The 24,498-nt window shown below is 42.7% G+C and overlaps 2 protein-coding genes across 2 annotated transcripts in view; one reads left to right on the forward strand and one right to left on the reverse strand.

The window, feature by feature from the left end:
- Window positions 1–292: 292 nt before the first annotated feature.
- LOC116309194 (vasopressin V2 receptor-like) lies at window positions 293–4,047 on the forward strand. Its single transcript, XM_039604283.1, has 6 exons — window positions 293–562; window positions 1,218–1,463; window positions 1,869–2,015; window positions 2,091–2,218; window positions 3,238–3,374; window positions 3,779–4,047. Exons 1-6 carry the CDS (start codon window positions 293–295, stop codon window positions 3,958–3,960), a joined length of 1,110 nt encoding a protein of 369 aa, XP_039460217.1. The 3' UTR covers window positions 3,961–4,047.
- Window positions 4,048–5,598: 1,551 nt separating this feature from the next.
- LOC116309182 (monocarboxylate transporter 1-like) overlaps window positions 5,599–24,498 on the reverse strand; it is a 36,234-nt gene continuing 17,334 nt past the window's right edge. The window contains exons 3-5 of the mRNA XM_031725728.2: window positions 9,072–9,215; window positions 8,154–8,948; window positions 5,599–8,014 (exon numbers count right to left, since the gene is read on the reverse strand). Of these exons, the coding sequence (XP_031581588.1) occupies window positions 7,731–8,014; window positions 8,154–8,948; window positions 9,072–9,215 (1,223 nt within the window). The 3' untranslated portion in view covers window positions 5,599–7,730. The remainder of the gene's footprint in view (window positions 8,015–8,153; window positions 8,949–9,071; window positions 9,216–24,498) is intronic.

Genomic DNA, 24,498 nt, shown 5'->3' on the forward strand with positions numbered 1-24,498 from the left:
GATTCTAAGAATTTAACAATAAACTTTTATAGTGACTGAAAATACATACAATTAAGAGCTGTGATGATGAATAAATAGACTGAATGAACAGCATTTTAAATTAACTTGAGTGCTGTACTCTATCCCACTTTTGAGGTGCTTGTATTAAAGTTTCTAAAACATAATAATAATCACCTGTATATAGAAGATGGACCAGGAAAGACTGAAGTTTATTTCACAGTCCATCAAATTCCCTTCATAACGATGTCGTCGTCTCGTCTTTCTGTGGTGTTCCTCTCCTGTCCCAGCCAGCATGTCGGTTTCTGTGATAACAGACACGTATCCGTCCATCGACCGGCCGGTGTTCTCCGAGGCCCCCACAGGCGCTAATGTCACAGAGTGGGAACGAGACGCCCTGCTGGCCGTGGCCGAGGTGGTGGTGCTGGCGGTCATCTTAGTGATGGCTTTACTTGGCAACGGGTTGGTCCTGGTGGTGTTGCTAAGGCGAAGGCGACACCACAACCCCCTGCACCAGTTCATGCTGAACCTCTGTGTGGCTGACCTGGTGGTGGCGCTGTTCCAGGTAGCACACACATTCATGTTGTGGATTATATGTGTGTTATACGTCACTACAGGTGTGTAACTATAGAATTATCTGATAATATGTGCAGAGTTATGAAATGAAAATAATCTGGAAATGTGATTATTTTTTTACAATTTGTAAACAAATACATAAATGTGGAAAAAGACATAAACACACTGAAGTCTGCAAATGTCTTCACAGGTCTCCAAATATGCACACCTATATGTAAATGTGAACTAAACTGGGGTAAAAGTGCACATGAATCTATTAATTTGCACAAATATTTGTAATTTTTATTGATTTTTTATGTTTTTGGTGTTTTTTTGTATTTTGTACACAATTCTGAGATTTTAAATGTACATGCAAATTCAGAAAAGTGCAGAGAAGTCTTTCAGTTTTTGCATTAATCTGTAAATTTGAACTGAAATATGGAAATGTGCAAAAAATCTATAAATGTGTTCTGGGATTTATGAATGTGCACACTAATCTGTAACTCTAATTTTTAAAGTGCACAAACGTCTGTGTGTGTTTGTGTGCATGTGTGTGTGCATACATTTTGTGCATCATATATCACAACTCTCCACAGAGAAATATATTGTTACATGTTATTGCAAAAGCACATATATCCTTCGTCCCTCTCCTCTTCCTCTCTGAGGTGTTGCCCCAGCTCGTGTGGGACGCTAAGGGACGTTTTCCTGGTCCTGACTTCTTATGTCGCCTGGTGAAGTACCTTCAGGTTCTGGGAATGTTTGCCTCCTCCTACATGATCGTGGCCATGACGGTGGATCGCCACTATGCTATCTGCTGCCCCCTGCAGGCACATCGCAGCGGGGCCACGAAGCGCTGGAACAGCTTCATCGTGCTGGCCTGGGTACTGTCGCTGCTGCTCAGCCTGCCACAGGTAGGCCAAAGCAAAGAGGCTGGCCACAGATCTGCTCCTGAGATTCACAACTTAGGTTCTGATTACTGTTAGGCTGACCTTCTCTTAGAATTAACGTTAAAAAGAGAAGAAAACAAGGTGATAGTCAAAGAAAGGACAGGGGCATCATTGTGGTCCTAAGCTTTTACTTTAAAGGCCTATCATCAAATTCACATAAGATTACCTTTAACTTTGAAGATAAGAACACATAAACAAAGAAGTAGTGTCCCATTTTTACACATTTCCAACCAACACTTTTATCACATTAAAACATGAAGGTGTAAATAAGCACTGTGCCAATTAAAATCTTATAGAAGAGAGCACAAACACAAAATCAGACTGTTTGTCGTTACCATCACCTCCATTCATCTCTTTGCCGGTTTGCAGGTCTTTATCTTTTCCCGTTCTGAGTTGGCTCCAGGTGTGTATGAATGTTGGGGCAACTTCGCCGAGTCCTGGGGCCTCAAAGCCTACGTGACGTGGATGACCGTAGCCATCTTCATCCTCCCCGTTCTGATCATCACCATCTGCCAGGTAGAACAGAGAGAACCACAAGACAAGATGCTTCTGGAAACAAAAATGTACCCTCTCTCATCTTTCTTCTTTTAGGTGCGAATCTTCAAGGAGATTCATAACAATCTGTACCTGAAATCAGACCGACGCCTGTCCCCTGCTGCTCTCCCTCAATTAAGAAAAGAAACCCAGAGAGGAGAAAGAGGAGGAGGAGGAGGAGGAAAGTCTAATGTCCCCTTCTATGTTTCCCCCCTCATGTACAACAACCCTGGGAATGACAGCAGTTTGGACCCTGTGTCCACCTATCAGCACCTACCAATGGGTCCACTCAGGTCCAGCAGCATCACGTCACATTGTGACGTTCACACCTTCACTGCTCTTCACCCCGGTGAGATTTATACAGAGTACAGTCTGGTGATCATTCTTGGACTCTACAGTAGCTTTGCATGATCCAGTAATGAAAATAATGCTTATTTATCCTACACTGAGCCTTGAGATGGACGTATCCATAAGCCTTAAACCTGCAATAGTTTCTAATGGCCAGCAGGGGGCGACTGCTGTAGTTAGTAAAGGACATCAGTCTGTATAGAAGCTTATGGAGAAACAACCCTCAGTCTAACTCATGTTTCCTGATGAATTTAGGCTCCCAGTCACAGCTCTGCAGTCCTGTTGAAATCAACATGATGTTCATTTGGTAAATTATAGTCCTCACTGGTCTGCAGAAGGTTGATTATGTATATGAAGTATGGTGTGTTTTGCCACATGACTGATAAGTCACAGCCTAAGAGTGTGCACTGTTTTTCAGTTTCTCAGTTATGGTTATGACTGATATGTTGGTGCTGCTCAGGTAAACTAAACTTTCCATAAAAACTCTTCACCCACTTCTGCTCGAGCTTCAGGTACTTGACTTCTTGCAGTCTTACTCCTCAAGCAATGTGGTGGTAAAAGGTGACAAAGATCTGGAGTCTCATGCCTGAAATTAGCTAATATGTGCTTTTACTACAATCAAAAAGTTATAAATAAAAAATTAATTAATAAAAATTGAAACATATTTATGGTCTTAACTCATACTTGCAGAAGAAATTTTGGACTTTTCCAGGAAACAGGAAATTTCAGAGAGAGTGAGCGTCACAGGAATGTTTTTGTCCTCCCCGTCAGCTCAGTTGCAAGCGGGCGTCCCACCAGACCCGACAGCGCCCTCTGCTGCCTGCTCACCACACCTACCCAAACTGCCCCCTGTGAGAGGTGGAGAGGTAACAGCAGCCATGTCAAAGACGGTGAGGATGACGCTGGTCATTGTGCTCGTGTACTCGCTCTGCTGGGCCCCGTTCTTCAGCGTCCAGCTCTGGGCCGCCTGGGACCCTGACCCACCTCAAAACGGTACACACACACACAAAGTCCTGCCAGACCAACTTGCTGTAATTTTAAGGATTTTTTTGTTCTCTACATCCCAGTTTTTAAACCTCCAAATCGTATAAAATAACTAAAAAATAACTTTACATAAATACCCTGAACCCAATTGAAATGGAGCGGTAATCTGTTTCTCCACCTCTCATCCCGTGACAGCTGGTGCAGGCTCCTATCTGTACAACATAAAGATGCCTTAGACATGAAGTCATTGTGTTAACTCTAAAACTCTCTAAAGAACTTTTATATACAAGAATTTACAGTAAGTGCCTTTAAGGCTACCAAAGACGCCACCCTGAAGCAGATTTGGACTTGATGCCGTGATCTGCAGTCCCCTGTGCCATTTACGGACCTCCTCCTCCTGTGTATGTACACAGGTGTAGCGTTTACCCTGCTGATGCTGTTGGCCAGTCTAAATTCCTGCACCAACCCCTGGATCTACTCCGCCTTCTCCAGCAGCGTCTCCCCGGAGCTTCGTCTGCTGCTTCACTGTCAGCCGCACAGTCGGCGCCGAGCTTCCGTAACGAACGACTCCACCATCACGCATACCTCCAACTGAACACTGGACACAATGGAGGGCATGTGGCACAGCTGAGGCGGCTGATGTTTAAGGAAATATTAGTTAAACTGTTAAGATGAGACCAGAGTTAACCAATGTGAAGGGGGCGCTGAAAATAGCCGAAAATGAAAAGGTTGAGTGGAGCGAGGATTTTTATTATAATAGAAATATGTGACATTTTTTTTTTTTTTTTTTTTTTTAAATGTAACTGTATGTATTGCCTTAGCTCCATGAAAAACACAAGAGCTCCATCACTCACACACCCTCCATGAAACCATGGAAACCACGAGTCTCTCCAAAGACTACAAAAATCCATCTTCCAGCACCTGTGAGGCTCATTTCTGGGTCATGTTTGTTAAATCTGAATGTTAGAGCTATGCACTCATTCCATTTCATTAGGTACACCACTGCAATTTTCTGATCAGCCAGTCACATGGCATTAACTTGGTGCTTTCAGTCGTGTGGACATTGAACTTCACCTGGTCGTCTCAACAAACCGAGCATCACACCATGCAGAAAAGTAATTTAAGTGATTTTGGAGAAGGTGTGATTGTTGGTGTCAGACAGGCTGGACTTTCAGAAACTGTTGATCTGCTGGGATTTTCACACACACACACACACACACACACACACACACACACACACACACACACACACACACACACACACACCATCTCTGGAGTTTACAGAGGTGTGAAGAAAGAGAACATATCCAGTGAGCAGCGATTCTCTGGGTGGAAAAAAAGCCAAACTACTTCAAGCTGATAGAAAGGCAACAATAACTCATAACTCCTGGCTACAGCCAAAGTATGTAAAAGTAAAAGAGGCAAAAAGGCAAAAGAGCATCTTTAAATGCACAACATGTTAAGCCTTAAAGCAGATGGGCTACAGCAGCAGATAAGCACGTTGGGTGCCCCTCCTCTCAGCTAAGAACAGGAAACTGAGGCTGTAATTTACACATGCTCTCCAAAACTGGATAACGGAAGATTGGAAAAACATTCACATGGTAGGGGTCAGAATTTGAAGTGAACGAGCAAGACTCAATCCTGGATTACACCAGTGGGCCGAGCTGCTGGTGGTGTGGAGGATATATTTTGGCACGCCTTTTGCCTCTTGGCACCAAATGAGCGTTGTCTAAACACCACAGCGTACACACAGATTGGTGCTGTCCAACCCTTCTATGCCCAGTGTGTGCCCATCGTCTGATGGTTGCATCCAGCAGGATAACACGTCATAGAACTCAAATCATCTGAAAATGGTTTCTTGGATTTGTATGGACTCAGATGTCGTCCAGAGTCCCCTTGATCTCAAGCCAACAGAGATAACGGATGTGCCATGAAGAATCAACGAAGTCTAACTCTGTACAAACAAGGTGTACCTAATGAAATGTCCAGTGAGTGTGAATTTGGGAGTCATTGAGTTTCACGTTTCTCTCTCGTCAAGTTTCTGTAAGTATTTGCTAGCTGTGGTAGCTTCAGGTATATAGAGATGCCTCCTTTTCAGGATTTGTGTGCAAGAATGTAAGTTTTATATAAAAATGTTACACATGTGTAATGACTGTAAATGTACAGTTTTTCTGCTAATTTTGAAAAAAGCATTTTTTATAATTATTTATAATTACAGAATCAATAGAGCAGGTTTCATTTTAAAAACTGTTTATTCTCAACACTCAATAATAATATGAACACAAAAAAAATCCACAGCAACTAAAAGAAATAAAATATTACAGAAACTAAAAAAAATTTTGTTCGCTTTATAAAAACACTAAAAAAGGTGCTGTTACAGTACCGCTTTAAAACCCATGAAACAGTATTGCATCCTTTCAACGTGTCACTTCACAAAACACTCATCCTGAAATTAGAACAACTTTTAATTTGGAATCACCATAATTCAGAAAATAAAACCTTGAGTAACAGTTTATCGATTACCCACAATTTCATGAAGGTCAGTTCTTTTGTTTTTAACGGAAAAGAAATCAGGGTTTGGAGCAGTCGAATGTGGACGTACCGACGCAGCAGATACTCTTTCCCCTGAAATATGAACCTGTTGAACAGGTGGATACTTCAGCGAGGAGAGAGAAACCAGTTTCCCATTGGTACCAGTAGTACCTTTACAAAAATACACGCGAAGAAACAAATTCACACTTTGTAATTAATCACTTTGAATACTAACATTTGGTCATATTTAGTTACCAAAAAACATAACATAATAAGTATCCATTCCTACTGAAAGGGAAACAAAATCTGTCGCCCAGTCAGAAGCTTTCCTCTGTGAGGAAGGAAATGCTCGAGCGACCGTGGAAACGCTTCATGTGGACAGGGACTTTATCCGATTCTAAAGCTGGTCATGTGCAATATTTCTGTTACTCTCAATGTGATGAAAACAAAGATGATAACCGTGTTAGTCCCTCTCCCAACAGGGTTCTTTAAAGGTTCTCAGCTTTCAGCCACGTTAATTCACCTGGTTAAATCGGTCCTTCTGATATGAGTAATTCTGTACACTTCACAAACAAACCTGTGTGCTGATATTTTTGTGACTGAACTTTCAATGAATGAAATGACAAAATCCCCCTAAACTTTAAAACTACCTGCTGACACAAACACACCTCACTCACTCACGTCGCCACTGATCTAAATACATTAAAATCTATTAAAAGGACCTCGTTAGATTGTCGTTTCCAGAAAGCTAAAATATTTTACTTTTTTTGTAGGGATTTGTAGAAACTGAACTAAACCGTTTTTCACTATTCAAATACCACAAATGTGCTGTTCTGCGCCCCAAAAATAACATAAAAAAAAAATAATAAAATTTTGTAACAACGTTCAGACTACTCAGAGCACACAGAAGCCACCCACCCATCTGTCTACTCCCCACAGCTTCACCCCCTCACACACGCCAACGTTTGCTACCGTTTATTACCCTACCCAACCTGCAGCTCACGTGGTGGATACATCAGCAGGGTTGGAGCCTGCCTGTGTGACCTGTTCTGATGATGCGCATAAACTTCATCAGTTCAATAAAAGATCAGCGCTGCTCTGAAATTCCACATTTCTGCCTCCATACCTGCATCCTGACCTAGTTTCATACTGCTCAGAAGATTCCTACATTACAGCTTCCTAATTTTCCACAAACAGAAAAATTGATGTTTGTTATTTTATATTCCTAAAAAGGTTAAAAACATGAACCTTAACTTTTCCCTGTGTTGTAGTGAACTACTTTTTACCCCATATTTTTTAATTAATTAAAAAAAAAAAAAAAAAATCTAACTAATATTATGATTAACAACGTGGATGCGAGCACTTACATGCAGCCCTTGAACAGTGAAGTGATTGTGCAGAACACGAGGGAGAACTTTCTGTATTTTAACATGTATGGTGACCTATTTAAAAAAAAAAAAAAGTTAAAAAGTGTGCGCACGAGGCTTTGAACCTTTGTGACAGCTCGAGACCCTGAGACAAAGTCCTCGTTACTTTCAGGGATGGTTACAGTCACTCCGTCTGCTGTGCGTCTATCTGTTGTTTATGCAAGCAGCACCGCCTGGAACGCTCTCAGTTCACCAAAAAGGCACGTCAAAGACTGAAAAACCGGAGGTCTGAATGATGCAGAGCGCAGATTCACATCAGTGTGACCGCAGCAGGTCTCTGGTTTTAATCATGGAGCGGTTTCTATGGCTTCAGGATGGTGTAAAAAGGGATTTATTCTCTATAAAGATGCTGTGTGGTTGTAACTGCAGCTCTCGTGCGTGTTCATTTCTTCCCAAGTTTGTCCGTTTACACTGTGTCCTCATCCATCCTGGAGACTTCGTCCATTGTGACAGCCGATGGTACGCCATCCTCGCTCGATTTTGCCGGAGAAGAAGGCGCCAGCATGGCAGCACGCTCCTCTTTGGGCTCCCCTTTTTGCTCCCCTTTTTGCTCCTCCGCTTTCTTTTCTCGGTCTAACATGCGGTAGTTGATGCCCATTCCCACAAAGAGGAAGATGCTTCCGATAATGAGGACGATGCCACAGGTGATGTAGGTGTAGTTATAGTGCTGGTAGTAGTTATAGAAGCTCCCTGGAGGTGGGCAAAAGAAAGAAGATTCAGATTTTATGATCTGCGTCAACATTTTAACAATTATTACACCGATAATCTTTGACATCAAGTTTTATAACCAGCCCAAATCTCCACCCTCCCTTTTCCTGGGATGTCTTACCTGTGAGTGGTGGGCCCAGCAGCACCGGTACACACTCCACGATGGTGACCAGACCCACAGCTGAAGAAAACCTCTGAGCCCCCACCAGGTCCATCAGCGTCTCAAACAGCACAGCGCTCAGCCAGCCAAAACCAAAGCCAAAGAAGATAGCGTAGACCACAAATCCCGAGTAGTCAGTTGAAATAGGCGCCAGCACGTGACACACGCCGTTGTACAGGACTGATGCAGCAAAGTAGTACTGGATCCTGGGCCGGACCCATTTGGTGTTTGCCAAAACGCCCATGGAGGGTCGAGCAAACATATCGATGAATGCCAGCACTGACAGAAGGAAGGCTGCCTTTTCTTTGCTGATGCCGTTACTCTTTGCGTAATTCGAGAGGAAGACGAGCGGAGAAAAGAGGCCGAAGAACATGACGAAGTTGCCCAGCAGGTAGAGCAGGAAGCCGCGGTGCTTGAAGAGCGTCAGGTCGATGAAGGAGTTGATTTTCTGCAGCACTGTCCTCTTGGGCTGAGGCTGCCCTGCTTCCACTGCCTCCACTTTGGGCGGCTGAGGTTTGGGGCCGATGGGACGCATCAGCGAGCCGGCCACGCAGCAGTTGAGCAGGAGTCCACCGAGGATGAGGAAGCTGCCTCTCCACCCAAACTCATCGTACAGCCAGGAGTTGAGAGGAGCCAAGGTTGACAGAAACACAGGGCTGCCCGCCATGGCGAGGCCGTTGGCGATGGGCCGACGCTTGTAGAAATATTTACCGATCATAGTGAGCGCCGGATTCAAGTTGAAGGCCAGTCCCAAACCTGGAAACGAGGGCACAGAAACAAGATTAACAAGAAAACAAAACTCGTCTCAGCCATCAAAAGAAAGAGTCCAGATTTCCCTCATTTTGAGGATTTACTCAAGAAAACTGATGAAAAACAAACCTCCAATTACTCCAATGAAGAAGTACAGCTGCTCCACCGTGTTGCAGAAAGAAGCTGCAACCAGACCAGACCCTGACAGACAACCGCCGAGGATGATGATCGGTCGGCTGCCGAATTTATTCACGAGGATGCTGCTGATTGGACCTGGAGAGGAACAGGAGAATGGTAAGAAAGAGAACCATCAAGCACCATGTAGAGCGACAGAAGACAATTTACTATTTAAAGTAAATCTGTGGCCAATATTTTGCTGCCAGCACAGCAGGCAGGACTAACACTTTTGATCCGTGCCAGTTTAATTCCACGCAGCTTTTGAGCCCAACTACAGATTTTCTTTTCTGTGAAACCATAAAAGACCGCAAAACTCAAACTTCTACCACGTCAGAAACAACTATGGTATTTTCCTTCATTTTATTTATTTATTTTTTTAAACTTGAGATTTAGTCTTTGGTTTAAATAAAATGAGATACTTAAGATGTCTCCTTGAGTTGCTATTAGGATTATTAGGAATTCCACCTTTTTGCCGCACTGAAAACAACTGAAAACCAGCAGGAAACTGAAAATCTGTTTACTGACATTTAACTTGTGTTTAATACGATGAAATCCCCTTTAAATCAATTAGAATGACCAGAAGCCAGATAACTGGCAGAACTTAACCTAATTTATATTTGTTGAGCTCCTGACATGAAATACTACTTTTAATAACTGCGTGACGGACTGCCTCTGGTAACACCACCCACTCAAACACGTGTCTCGAGTTTACGCCACATCTACACCATCAAAGAATAAATACTCCAAAACACGTGTAAATTCAATTTGGGGCATCTTACAGACATGAGTTCAATGCTTTTAAGACTTACAGACAGACTGGAGAGCAGTTCACCAACAGGTGGTGCTATGACAGCACAAATGAAAAACTGGGACAACGCTTGCGTAACAGCACCAGTTACAAGATGTTCACTGGAGAAAGAGGGGAGGAAGGAGGGAGGTGGGAAAGAAATGGGTGAGGAGGAGGAGGAGAAGGGAGCCAGGCAGAGGAGGCCCACGTGTCTCTGCCTGCCTGCCAGGCTCGCCATGAATGGGCCTTCACATGGATCCAGGCTGACAGTGGACACTGGCTCTGCTGGATACGAATACATACTGAAGGCCTGCACATGAGCCTACAGTTACTGTTCGTACAGCATTTTGTTTTCTATAATGTAAACCAAATATCTTTGGGGTTTACACCAGTCAGGAGAAAGATAAGATTAATGGTGACCAATTACAAATTAGAAACATTTCCAAGTTTCCACTCACATCTGGTCTGACTCCCAGTGAAGACTAAACTGCAGTTTTGCCACTTGTGCGTTTTCCCTGGGTTCATTTCATTATTAAAGGTATGAGAGGTGCATTTAAGTCGACCCTTATGTACCAAACTATGACTCAGTAGTTTCCCCTCACACTTTAGATACAGCATAGATTAACTTAATTCCAGGATTAGCTCCCTGAAGTTAAGATAAGACATCTCTGAAAGCTGGATGGTCAAAGTGGTGCGTCTTGATCCACCTCACAATATCCCGAACAAAACCAGCACATCCTTTACATCTGTGAGGGTGACCAATACAAGCACACTGAGCCTTTTCTCCCCCAAAGGAGCTAGTTGGCTCCTCCTTCCTAAGGATGGACGGACACGGTGAAAGACAGCAGCTGATTAGGGATAAACATCAGGCTAGTCATGGCTCATCAAAAGGTAACCTAAGGTGACTCTACAGCTTCACAACCAGACATTTATCACGTGTTCCACAGCAATATTTTGAAATCCTGCAGATTCATCAATAAATAATTTGTAATCATGTCCAACAATAAGCTCCGAGTGGACAGAGAGAGGAGGACAAAAATAGAGTCTTTAAATATTCATGATTTTAGAAGACGCAAAGACTCAAGTGCACTTAGCCGGCATCCATTTCCATTTCACTCAGCCTGGGTCCTTCACGTAGACCATGGTGGCTTTGCCCTTCAAACTGAGCAGAAGGCCACAAAGGCTGAGGGCGCTCTGGCTGCATGAGCACTTACTCATGCACTGTCTCGGACAGCTCGCTTCTGTGTTGTGTCTGTCCCCTACTGAGGGTCTGACCGGCTGGCACAAAGCCCGAGCTGGGCAGGCTGCCATGTTCAGGGTGGTGGGTTTCCACGTTCGAGTCAAACGAGTAAAGTCGTGCTGTGCTTAAAACAAAGACTTGTGCCTGCTGTCTAAGCTTGTTGGAGCTTCACGGTAACCTGAAGTGAAACTGAACAAGGACAGGAATAACTACAAACCCTCAGCACAAAGGCTGCACATAAACAACTCCTGACAGTGTTTGCTGGCAAAGCACAGAGAGCACAGTGAGTAGTGTTCTCAGATATTATATAAATGATCCCTTTCGCCTTCTCCCCCTCCCCCTCCTTCATTTGCTCCCTTTCTCCCTGTGATACCACAAAGACTTGTCCTCATCTCCACTCTGACACAGCATCCACAAGCAGCGAGCAGGCAGGTGTGCGAGCATCTAATTTTAGCACTGACCCTTCTGCTTCAGTCCAGGACTAGATTTATTTATATAAAAGCATCCCAATAACAGAGCGCTAGCATGTCTTCATTTCATTTATTTCATTAAACAACGACTGATCAGACTTTGTGGCAAAAAGAAAACTGTGCAGAAGAAACAGCTGATTGGATTTGCCCCAACAGTTCAAGTGCATCACATTTCTCCACCAGCCACATTACTCACAGATCAACGTCCCTCCATCTGGCCTGCATTAAACCCATCTTTTTTTTTCTTCTTTTTTTTGTGTGGTTTAAAGCTCAGTACGACCATCACATTCAAAACATCTACCTCCATCCATCTATAAACTCTGTTTACACTGAGGGGCAGCCAATCACAAAAGGGGTGTCTTTAAGAGAGAAGAATGACAACAACTTGATTCAGGCAGCAGAAGAACTGAGGAGTTGCTCCAAAGCTCACTATAAGCTAAATTAGTCTTATTCATGACACTGACTCATGCAAAACTACTCTAGGCCAAAGCTAAAAATATACAGACAAGCTGGCAATAAAACTACACACTTTCAGTGCATATTATATCACTCTTTGTTCAATGCTCATCAGAAACCAAAGCACGGCAGGGTTTGTTATAGAAAAAAAAAAAAAAACACTAATATTCTAACACTGGAAGCCACTGTGAATGAGTGCAAGAGAAAAACAAAACAAACTGCCAGCAGTGTCAACAGGAAAAATGGACAATAAAACACTTCATGTGTGGTGAACTTCAAACTCTCTTTTTTTTGCTCTAAAACATCAAGACAGTAAAGAGCCTCTGCTCTTAGTGCAACACAATAAGCACCCATACACCAATTCCCACTCATCCCTTCTTCAGACACAGGCTCTTTTTCCTCCTACTGACTCAGAAAAGTCAGAAAGAGACGTCCTGTATCCGTGCGCCTACTCATCATGAGGTTGTGACCGGAATTACGCGGAGCCACAAAAAGCCCCCTTTCCCCACTCCACAACGTAAAATCCTGGAATTTCTGACTACAAAGTTAACGAACGTGTTTTTGTTTGCAACTCCACTACACGTCTAAAGCTGTAAGGATTACACAAATCAGGATCAATAATCCTCTTGCCTGGGTTTCCCAGACTGCTTAGAGTTATACATTAAATAAGCACGTCTGCCAAAAAGTGCAGGAATAACATGTTCAGGGTACAAAGCCATTTAAATTGGGGCTGGAACCACGCCAGTCGCTAGTGTTTGTACCTTCTATACGCACGTACGTCTTTGTGTCAGTGAGGGAACGTGTACTGTGGAGCCCTGACTATCTATAGGATTACTGGACTTGTGACCAAAGTCTTAAGTCATGGAGTGATAATTGGAAACAGGTTTTTTCCAGTAGAAAAGAGGGTGAAGATCAGACAAACATATCTATCTTCCCAAAGCTGTGGAGGCCGCCGATTCAAGACAGCCTGCCGCACAAACAACAGCACCGTGGATGTCATTTTATTTATTACACAACTATGACTCAAAAATATAGCAATTTTTTTTTACAATTTAATGCAAACATTTCCTGTATGCATTTTGTTTTTATAAAAATCAGATGGCTTTCTTTAAAGGGACCCAATTCAACAGCTCTACAAAGAGCGCTTCTCCTTCATAGAAATATGAATAGAAATTCTTTATGAAAGAATACTGATACAGAATGGGAACATGAAAAGTAAGGCTCTGTAAGCATTGTGTTTGATTTCCCTTTATCCTCTAAAATTTTCATTTGCATCACTCATTTTTATCTGAAGCATTTCATATCGTTTAATACATATGAGGTCTGTAACCTCACTAACAGTTCCAGTTGAAAAACAACGAACTGCATCCTGTTTACAACAAGAACTCATCGTGCACATCGCCACTTATAACAGTTCCTCCCAGAAAGACAACTTTTGTGCTTTCTTAACTACCCTTTAAAGAAAGTAGAGCATAAAATTAAAGTGGCAGGCAAAAGAAATCGTGTATGAGAAAGTACAAACTTTGGGAAAGATGTGGGTTAAACTTTTAAATATTCAACAAAAGAATAGGATCCCATTTAGACTGAGTCAATCAGATGTAAACAGCTGGTGTACACAGGGCTATTGAAATTGCTCAAACAGCTAAATCTCCCAAAGCTACTGCTAAATCAATGCAAATCTGTTTACTGCATTTACAAAGAGGGTACTTCGTGTGGTTTCTGGGAAGAAAAAAACAAAACAAAAACAAACCCCCACACACATTAGACGGGTTCAATGTCAGGAAAGATTATTTCACAGCTATGATTAAAGATGTTTTGACTAAGTCTATTTGGCCTTCACACTAAAAATGCCCTCAAAGCATCACATAGTGAGTGTGAACACCAGGGGTTATTAGGACTGTTTTCATGAGTAAGACTAATCATGGCCCTCTGAAATCTTTATTCCTGACAAGGGAAATAAGGAAAGTTTTACAAAAGATTTAAAAACAAAACAAAACCAAAACCAAAAACAAACAAAAAAACCCCTCTTCACTCTCGACCGGGAAAGTCACATTCATCTCGTCTGGGACCTTCAATCACGGTTCCTTTCGGCTGTACGAACCAAAACCGTGAGTTTGGGTAAAAACTGACCCTTTTAAAACAAACCGAGATAGATCAGATTTCAGTGTTAGCAGGGTGCCAAGTTCAACCCACTTATTTTACATGGTCTTATTTATTGCTGTTCGATATAACGATATATATCGGATGACGATATAAAAACGTCTATGGTTTCATTTTACGCTATCGTTTGTTTCGTGGTGTCACAAAATAAACTGTTTACGGCAATATTTTTTCATCGTTTTGATGGTCACTGTAGTGGCTATATTAATTTCGTAATTTCTCTCTCTCTCTTATATTTAATATAACCACACTACGGACGGACAAGCACTTGTTTTTATGCGTTGCGGTTAGCAACAACGACGGTAACACCATCGCGTGTCCGCTTGTTTATGTTCCACATAAACCCTTCACAATAAAGCTCAAGATCCTGTTGAGACTTTTCAAAATAAACTCAATCACGTGAAAGAGCAGATTATTTACGGATGAGAAGCAAAACAAGAGCCGCCAGGTGCTAAAAAACAAACCTTAGACTCAAACGTTAGAACAGGCTTTTCCCCGCAGCACGCCGTGTAATAAATACTCAAAGCTCCAGCTACATGACGCGCAGCTGGAAACACTTCCCGCAAGTCGAGCTGCCCGAGATTCACATAATTTACAGAAAATGTTACATTTTTGTGATTTATATCGTTATTATGTGTGCCTATGACAAGAGGCACACATATTACTATTCCTCGGATTTATTATGTGTGCCTATGACAAGAGGCACACATATTACTATTCGTCGGATTTATTATTATTATTATTATTCTTCAGTTTCCGCCTGAAATTTTGCAGCGAAACTCACCCGCAGTTTTGAGACAAGCTTCATATATGTTACCTCATTTTGTGCGGCTGGATCAGGAATGGTGTGCTATGACTTTTGGTGTTTATAACTATTATAGTTTTTAAATATTAATATTTTAGTGAAAATTTTCCCGCTTCTCTGCCAAACAGTTTTGAAAATAGGGTTACATATGTTAGATCATTTTGTGCGGCTGGAGCTGGACTAGTATGGTATACACTTTTGGTGTTTATGACTTTTATAGTTTTTGAAATATTTAGATTTTAGTGCAAATTTAGGCCAATTTCCATAGAAACAGACTTTATTTGTGGTGGGTTGGCTCTCTCTAGTGGTATACCGGGAGTAGTACGGCTGAAAATCTGTATGCTTGTTACAAAACTCCATATCCCATAATTCATAGCACCCTCTGCCGAGTTAAACAATGGCGGACACCACTTAGTTTTATATGTCTTTTATTCGTGTTTCTAGGTCACAAAATACACTTTTAAGATATTTTCAGGCGAGAATGTAGGTGTGTAAACTTCAAATATCTGCTCGTTTTATCAAGACATCCCATATTAGCGACAATTCTCTTAAGTGTTGCTGATAGCGGCTAGCTAGCTAGCGCCGCTAGCTTAGCTAGCTAGCGCCTTCGTGAAAAACCACCCAGGCTTGGCTGATAGTGAGGTGGCTAAAATTTGTTTAATCGCCCGATCGGGGTCTGTGTCTTAGCTGGACTTATTTTTCGTTTATATGGGCCGATAATGCTGGTCGATGTGGAAAAAATAACTGAGTTGTTTGGTGGTGGAGCTACAACAGAGGGCAGCTATCCACCGGTGTGTGACAGAAAGGACATGCCGCGAACGAGACATACAAAGGCGGTGAGGCTACCGCCGATCGTCCGGTGTTTGCTAACCTGGAGGTCAATCGTGGATCAGGGAAAGCGAAGGCAGGGCGTGAGGTGAACTGAATTTCAGGTAAGAAGTTATGACCTGCACTCTATTTGGGTCAGATATAAACCGAGTTTAGGTGTAGTTTATTTAGCAACAGTTCTCTTACGTGTTGCTGATAGCCGGCTGGCTAGCTAGCTAGCGCGCTAAGCTTAGCTAGCTAAGCGCGACTAGCGACCCTTCGTGAAAACCACCCAGGCTTGGCTGATAGTGAGGTGGCTAAAATTTGTTTAATCGCCCGATCGCTCGGCAAGGGTCTGTGTCTTAGCTGGACTTATTTTTCGTTTATATGGGCCGATGATGCTGGTCGATGTGGAAAAATAACTGAGTTGTTTGGTGGTGGAGCTACAACAGAGGGCAGCTATCCACGGTGTGTGACAGAAAGGACATGCCGCGAGCGAGACATACAAAGGCGGTGAGGCTACCGCCGATCGTCCGGTGTTTGCTAACGCGGAGGTCAATCGTGGATCAGGGAAAGCGAAGGCAGGAGCGTGAGGTGAACTGAATTTCAGGTAAGAAGTTATGACCTGCACTCTATTTGGGTCAGATATAAACCGAGTTTAGGTGTAGTTTATTTAGCAACAGTTCTCTTACGTGTTGCTGATAGCCGGCTGGTTAGTTAGCTAGCGCCGCTAGCTTAGCTAGCTAGCGCGGCTAGCGACCCTTCGTGAAAAACCACCCAGGCTTGGCTTATAGTGAGGTGGCTAAAATTTGTTTAATCGCCCGATCGCTCGGCAAGGGTCTGTGTCTTAGCTGGACTTATTTTCCGTTTATATGGGCCGATGATGCTGGTCGATGTGGAAAAAATAACTGAGTTGTTTGGTGGTGGAGCTACAACAGAGGGCAGCTATCCACCGGTGTGTGACAGAAAGGACATGCCGCCAACGAGACATATGAGGCCGGGCAGGCGATTGCTAACGCGGTGGTCAATCATGGATCAGGGAAAGCGAAGGCAGGAGCGTGAGGTGAACTGAATTTCAGGTAAGAAGTTATGAACTGCACTCTATTTGGGTCAGATATAAACAGAGTTTAGGTGTAGTTTATTTTCGTTGTGCTGACTTTTTACAATCGTACTGCGTGCTAGCTAGCACGACGGGAGTTTATATACAGCTGTGTGCGCTAAGTTACTGACGTTGGACTTTATTTTATTCATAATGGTTAGTTCAGTAGAGTTGCCGTACAAACGGAATCGTGCCACATTCAGAGAAAATATTACGATTTATTCTGTCGTTACGAAGCCTCCCCTGTCATTCTCTCGCCTGTTGAAACTTCAGTCATGAAACTGATCAATGATCGGCTTTTCTCTCTTGTTTGTTTATCGCGCTAAACAACAGCAGCACGTTTAAGCTTGATCAGCTGTTGTTAGAATTCATTTGCTTTTAATTTCTAGTATCAGCTGGTGTTTGCAGCCACAGCTGTAAAAACGGCTGTTCCAAACCAGATATCCTTACTGAATCATCAGAGCTGAACAGGTGATGGAGAAACACGTTTACCCTTAGGTGACATTAATGAGTTGAAGGGAAGTTATGAACTGTTTCTGAGAGACAAACACCAAGCTCCTTTTTTTGTGTAGCTGACAGCTGGTAACTGTGCAGGGGCGGATCTAGCAAAGCTTTTGCCAGGGGGCCAGGTAGGGCATTAACAGAGAAAGGTGGACATAAAGATATACTTTTCTTTCTTACTCTCATATAAAATATTTAGCATTTATTAAATGCTTATCCGAATCTTACAACCAAAGTTTGTATAATAATACACAAGATTGGCTGTAGACCATTGTTCATCATTCAGAACACTGTGTAAAAATAACAAAAAACAAAAAGTGAATGCGAAAGTGCATACATATTTATTTTATGTGTTTGATGTGTGTGTCGGGCGTGGTCTGCAGTGCCGCTGCAGGGGAGGTGGACCCACGGGTGTAAAGTCTGTGCTCTCTTAGCTTTTTGGGTGTGTGTTGGACTATGAGTTGAAAAGCTACGCCTGCCTGTGTGGGTACACCAACCATGTGTGAAAAGTGGTCCATAACGTAATGCTTCAAAGCATGTTCATGCAAACATTGTCGGGGTCTGCCGTGATACAATGGGACTTCTGCTCATGAACCTCTGTGCACAGCGTCTGCAAATCGGGGCTGTCTGAAGTCACCTCATCTTTACCCAAAACTGTAAGCTGTCATCTGTGAGGCGCGAGCGGTGTTTGTTTTATCATAATTCATGGTGGAGAATGGCTGCTCTGCTGAGTTTTGCTCTCTGTAGCCGTATGAATGGCAAACTACACTGATTAGCAGCGGCATAGGCACACATAAAATTTCTTCTGAAATTTTCCTTTCTAGTTATTATTATTATTCTCCAGTTTCCGCCTGAAATTTTGCAGCGAATCTCGCCTCGCAGTTTTGAGACAAGCTTCATATATGTTACCTCATTTTGTGCGGCGGATCTGGAATGGTGTGCTATGACTTTTGGTGTTTATGAATTTTATAGTTTTTAAATATTAATATTTTAGTGAAAATTTTCCAGCTCCTCTGCCAAACAGTTTTGACATTAGGGTTACATATGTTAGATCATTTTGTGCGGCTGGAGCTGGACTATTATGTTATGACTTTTGGTGTTTATAACTTTTATAGTTTTTAAATATTAATATTTTAGTGCAAATTTAGGCCAATTCATCTTTTGGCGCCAAATAAACAGACTTCATTTGTGGTGTCTTGGCTCTCTCTAGTGGTATGCCGGGAGTGGTACAGCCTGTGTACCCTTATTTGGATTACCGTAATGATGACAATTTCAGCGGTGCGCTGGCAGCGCTCGCTGCTTTCAGGAGCCCTTGGAATTTTTAAGGTTGCATAAATCATTCAAAAGTTACGGTAATGCTTGGTGGAAAACTCAATATCCCACAATTCATAGCACGCCTCTACAGAGTGAACAATGGCGGCCACCACTTCGTTTTATATGTCTTTTATTCGTGTTTCTAGGTCACAAAATAAGCTTTTAAGATTATTTCAGGCGAGAATGTAGGTGTGTAAACTTCAAATATCTGCTTGTTTTATCAAGACATCCCATATTTAGCGACAGTGCTCTGACTACGTCGGTCCTGCCTGACAGCTAGCCGGCTACCTAGCTAGCTGCCGCACTTGGCTGCAAATGGATAGCGAGGGGACTCTGTCTGTCGTTTCACCTCCCCGGTCTCTCGCAAATGCCCGCATAGAATCGGAGTTACAGCTGGATGTGGAAAAAATAACTGAGTTGTTTGGTGGTGCTATAACGCGGAGCTACAACAGTGGGCAGCTATCCACCGGTGTATGACAGAAAGGACATGCCGCGAATGAGACATACGAGGCAGGCGACCGGTGTTTGCTAACACGGAGGTCAATCGTGGATCAGGGAAAGCGAAGGCAGGAGCGTGAGGTGAACTGAATTTCAGGTAAGAAGTTATGACCTGCACTCTATTTGGGTCAGATATAAACCGAGTTTAGGTGTAGTTTATTTAGCAACAGTTCTCTTCGTGTTGCTGATAGCCGGCTGGCTAGCTAGCTAGCGCCGCTAAGCTAGCTAGCTAGCGCAGCTAGCGACCCTTCGTGAAAAACCACCCAGGCTTGGCTGATAGTGAGGTGGCTAAAATTTGTTTAATCGCCCGATCGCTCAGCAAGGGTCTGTGTCTTAGCTGGACTTATTTTTCGTTTATATGGGCCGATGATGCTGGTCGATGTGGAAAAAATAACTGAGTTGTTTGGTGGTGGAGCTACAACAGAGGGCAGCTATCCACGGTGTGTGACAGAAAGGACATGCCGCCAACGAGACATACGAGGCCGGGCAGGCGATTGCTAACGCGGTGGTCAATCATGGATCAGGGAAAGCGAAGGCAGGGCGTGAGGTGAACTGAATTTCAGGTAAGAGTTATGAACTGCACTCTATTTCGGTCAGATATAAACCGAGTTTAGGTGTAGTTTATTTTCGTTGTGCTGACTTTTTCAATCACTTACAATAACTCGTACTGCGTTCTAGCTAGCACGACGGAGTTTCTATACAGCTGTGTGCGCATGTTGAACTTTATGACAGCCTCCCTGTCATTCTCTCGCCTGTTGAAACTTCAGTCATGAAACTGATCAATGATCGGCGTTTCTCTCTTGTTTGTTTATCGCGCAAAAACAACAGCAGCACGTTTAAGCTTGATCAGCTGTTGTTAGAATTCATTTGCTTTTAATTTCTGGTATCAGCTGATGTTTGCTGGAGCTACAGCTGTAAAACGGCAGATGTCCTTACTGAATCATCAGAGCTGAACTGGTGATGGAGAAACAGGTTTACTCTTTAGGTGACATGAATGAGTTGAAGGGAAGTTATGAACTATTTTTGACAGACAAATACAGGGAGTGCAGAATTATTAGGCAAGTTGTATTTTTGAGGAATAATTTTATTATTGAACAACAACCATGTTCTAAATGAACCCAAAAACTCATTAATATCAAAGCTGAAAGTTTTTGGAAGTAGTTTTAGTTTTAGCTATTTTAGGGGATATCTGTGTGCAGGTGACTATTACTGTGCATAATTATTAGGCAACTTAACAAAAACAAATATATACCCATTTCAATTATTTATTTTACCAGTGAAACCAATATAACATCTCCACATTCACAAATATACATTTCTGACATTCAAAAACAAAACCAAAGCAAATCAGCGACCAATATAGCCACCTTTCTTTGCAAGGACACTCAAAAGCCTGCCATCCATGGATTCTGTCAGTGTTTTGATCTGTTCACCATCAACATTGCGTGCAGCAGCAACCACAGCCTCCCAGACACTGTTCAGAGAGGTGTATTGTTTTCCCTCCTTGTAAATCTCACATTTGATGATGGACCACAGGTTCTCAATGGGTTCAGATCAGGTGAACAAGGAGGCCATGTCATTAGTTTTTCTTCTTTTATACCCTTTCTTGCCAGCCACGCTGTGGAGTACTTGGACGCGCGTGATGGAGCATTGTCCTGCATGAAAATCATGTTTTTCTTGAAGGATGCAGACTTCTTCCTGTACCACTGCTTGAAGAAGGTGTCTTCCAGAAACTGGCAGTAGCACTGTGAGTTGAGCTTGACTCCATCCTCAACCCGAAAAGGCCCCACAAGCTCATCTTTGATGATACCAGCCCAAACCAGTACTCCACCTCCACCTTGCTGGCATCTGAGTGGGACTGGAGCTCTCTGCCCTTTACCAATCCAGCCACGGGCCCATCCATCTGGCCCATCAAGACTCACTCTCATTTCATCAGTCCATAAAACCTTAGAAAAATCAGTCTTCAGATATTTCTTGGCCCAGTCTTGACGTTTCAGCTTGTGTGTCTTGTTCAGTGGTGGTCGTCTTTCAGCCTTTCTTACCTTGGCCATGTCTCTGAGTATTGCACACCTTGTGCTTTTGGGCACTCAGTGATGTTGCAGCTCTGAAATATGGCCAAACTGGTGGCAAGTGGCATCTTGGCAGCTGCATGTTGACTTTTCTCAGTTCATGGGCAGTTATTTTGCGCCTTGGTTTTCCACACGCTTCTTGCGACCCTGTTGACTATTTTGAATGAAACGCTTGATTGTTCGATGATCACGCTTCAGAAGCTTTGCAATTTTAAGACTGCTGCATCCCTCTGCAAGATATCTCACTATTTTTGACTTTTCTGAGCCTGTCAAGTCCTTCTTTTGACCCATTTGCCAAAGGAAAGGAAGTTGCCTAATAATTATGCACACCTGATATAGGGTGTTGATGTCATTAGACCACACCCTTCTCATTACAGAGATGCACATCAACTAATATGCTTAATTGGTAGTAGGCTTTCGAGCCTATACAGCTTGGAGTAAGACAACATGCATGAAGAGGATGATGTGGACAAAATACTCATTTGCCTAATAATTCTGCACTCCTGTAAACACCAAGCTCCTTTTTTTGTGTAGCTGACAGCTGGTAACTGTGCAGGGGCGGATCTAGCAAAGCTTTTGCCAGGGGCCAGGTAGGGCATTAACAGAGAAAGGTGGACATAAAGATATACTTTTCTTTCTTACTCTCATATAAAATATTTAGCTTTTATTAAATGCTTATCCGAATCTTACAACCAAAGTTTGTATAATAATACACAAGGTTGGCTGTAGACCATTGTTCATCATTCAGAACACTGTGTAAAAATAACAAAAACAAAAAGTGAATGCAAAAGTGCATATATATTTATTTTATGTGTTTGATGTGTGTGTGTCGGGCGTGGTCTGCAGTGCCGCTGCAGGGGAGGTGGACCCACGGGTGTAAAGTCTGTGCTCTCTTGGCTGTTTTTGGGTGTGTGTTGGGCTATGAGTTGAAAAGCTACAGCTGCCTGTGTGGGTACACCAACCATGTGTGAAAAGTGGTCCATAACGTAATGCTTCAAAGCGTGTTCATGCAAACATTGTCGGGTCTGCCGTGCTACAATGGGGACTTCTGCTCATGAACCTGTGTGCACAGCGTCTGCAAATCGGGGCTGTACAAAGTCACTTCATCTTTACCCAAAACTGTAAGCTGTCATCTGTGAGGCGCGAGCGGTGTTTGTTTTTATCATAATTCATGGTGGAGAATGGCTGCTCTGCTGAGTTTTGCTCTCTGTAGCTGTATGAATGGCAAACTACAGTGATTAGCAGCGGCATAGGCACACATAAAATTTCTTCTGAAATTTTCGCTTTCTAGTTGGGACGATAGAATTCTTATATCGGGATATGAGATTTTGGTCATATCGCACAGCCCTAGTCTTATTCATATAACTGCTAGAGACAAGTTTCAATTAAAATTATACCCCAATAAGAGGTTTAATGAAAAACCTATAGTGTCATTCGCTGAGAGAGGACAGTCCAGCTCAGTGACCACATGACCTCTTAAGTACCCTACAGTGTAGAAGTCTGACAAATTAATTTGAGTGGGGTCTACGACCAAAAACAGCTCTACTGGTGTAACATACAAACTAGTGAGGGAGTCAGGGGTTAAGTGGCAGTTTCTGGGTCAAATAATGATCCTCGTGAGAAGATTCTCAAAGATATGAAGCCATTTGTACTACTTTGTTGTTGGTATGTTTAAAATGCACCAACAGTACATCAAGTAAACCCAAAGATGTTTAACCAGAGCTGAAGAATGACCTGTAATTGCATTCAGAGTTTCCCGTCTCTGAATTAATTGCCCCTTGTTGTACATGGACTGACTGTTTTTTGCATGTGTAATACCAAAAGGTCAAATCTAAGCCGGAAAAAACACTAAATAATTAAGTGTCAACCTTAAAGGCTGGTTATCGTGGTGACACCTGTGGGTACCCGTGGTTACGTCAGACAGTTTAATACAAAACAAACCTGTTTCGATCAGCGCCAGGCAATGCCTGGCCTTTTGCCATCATTCTGTCAGCAGCTGTGACCTTTTTATGCAGCACATGGTTTGACTTTGAAAGCAGTAGGGCAGAATGCAAGTGAAACTCACCTGCATCACGCCTAATGCTTTAATACAGCTGCTCCTTTTACACCATGTTAAACCGATCTGCTGTGGAACGAAGCAAAAAATGACTATTCTTTTGTTTTAATGCATCTGATCCTGAGTTATACACTTGCTGGAACACAAATTACATTACATACACTAAATCTTCAATTTTCATAAACAGTAAGTTAGTCTTGGATCCTGTTCCCTGTTAAACACAAATATTCCAACAATTTTGGTTAAACTTGTGGCCGGCTGCTGAAATATTACCTTCTACTGCCAAATGACACAACTTTGAGGGAATCACTTATGTTGGTCGTATTAATTTCAATACATGATGCATGACTCATTTTTGGTTTCTGGTTAAAAGGGAAGTTTGTGGGCGTTAAATAGTCTCCCTTTATGATTGTCTCACTCTTACCTACGTACAGAACATCCTGTGCATTTATTTGTTCGCACTGTTACTCAGCTTTCAGTGACGTTGCGCATGACTCGTGTGGGGTGTGTTTTTTTTTTTCCCCTCCCCTCCTTTTGTGGAAGTCGGTCTGCGTACGTGCCTTGCCTCATGTGTTAACCAGTCGGTGAGTAAAATGGTTGCGGTAACCTAAACCTACAGTCTTTCAGCTTCTCTCATTTAGTACAACGACTCCAGGAACTGGTGATCTGTGAATCGTGAAGCAAGAAAGTAGGAACATTTCAATATTTGGGGGAATACATTTCACCAGCTGGCTCCTGTTGTGCAATTTCACTCCTCCCATCATTTCCTCCCTCGGTAGTTTTATAAAAGTCTTAACCTGCAGAAAAAGACTGCAGACTGACACACAGCTCTGAAATTTGAAGTACTAACGAACACAGAGACTGTGGGGGCTGTGCTGACTGAATACACTTAGGTCCTTCTTTATCTGTCTCTTCGACTTTGTCTTCAGAAGAAAAGCAAAGAAATTCGATCTGAAAATCCAGCCCAACCTGAAAACCGATCACTTCTGTCTTTTTGTAAATATGTCTTAACAATCCCATGTATATGTAATTAAGCCCAAGGACAGCTTGCTTTCCAATGATCAGACTCATAGTTTAGTCGTGTTTGTACATGAACTTGAAGGGAATTGGGTCAGGA

The sequence above is a fragment of the Oreochromis aureus genome, linkage group 20 (assembly GCF_013358895.1).
Source record: "Oreochromis aureus strain Israel breed Guangdong linkage group 20, ZZ_aureus, whole genome shotgun sequence".
Taxonomy (NCBI): Eukaryota; Metazoa; Chordata; class Actinopteri; order Cichliformes; family Cichlidae; genus Oreochromis; species Oreochromis aureus.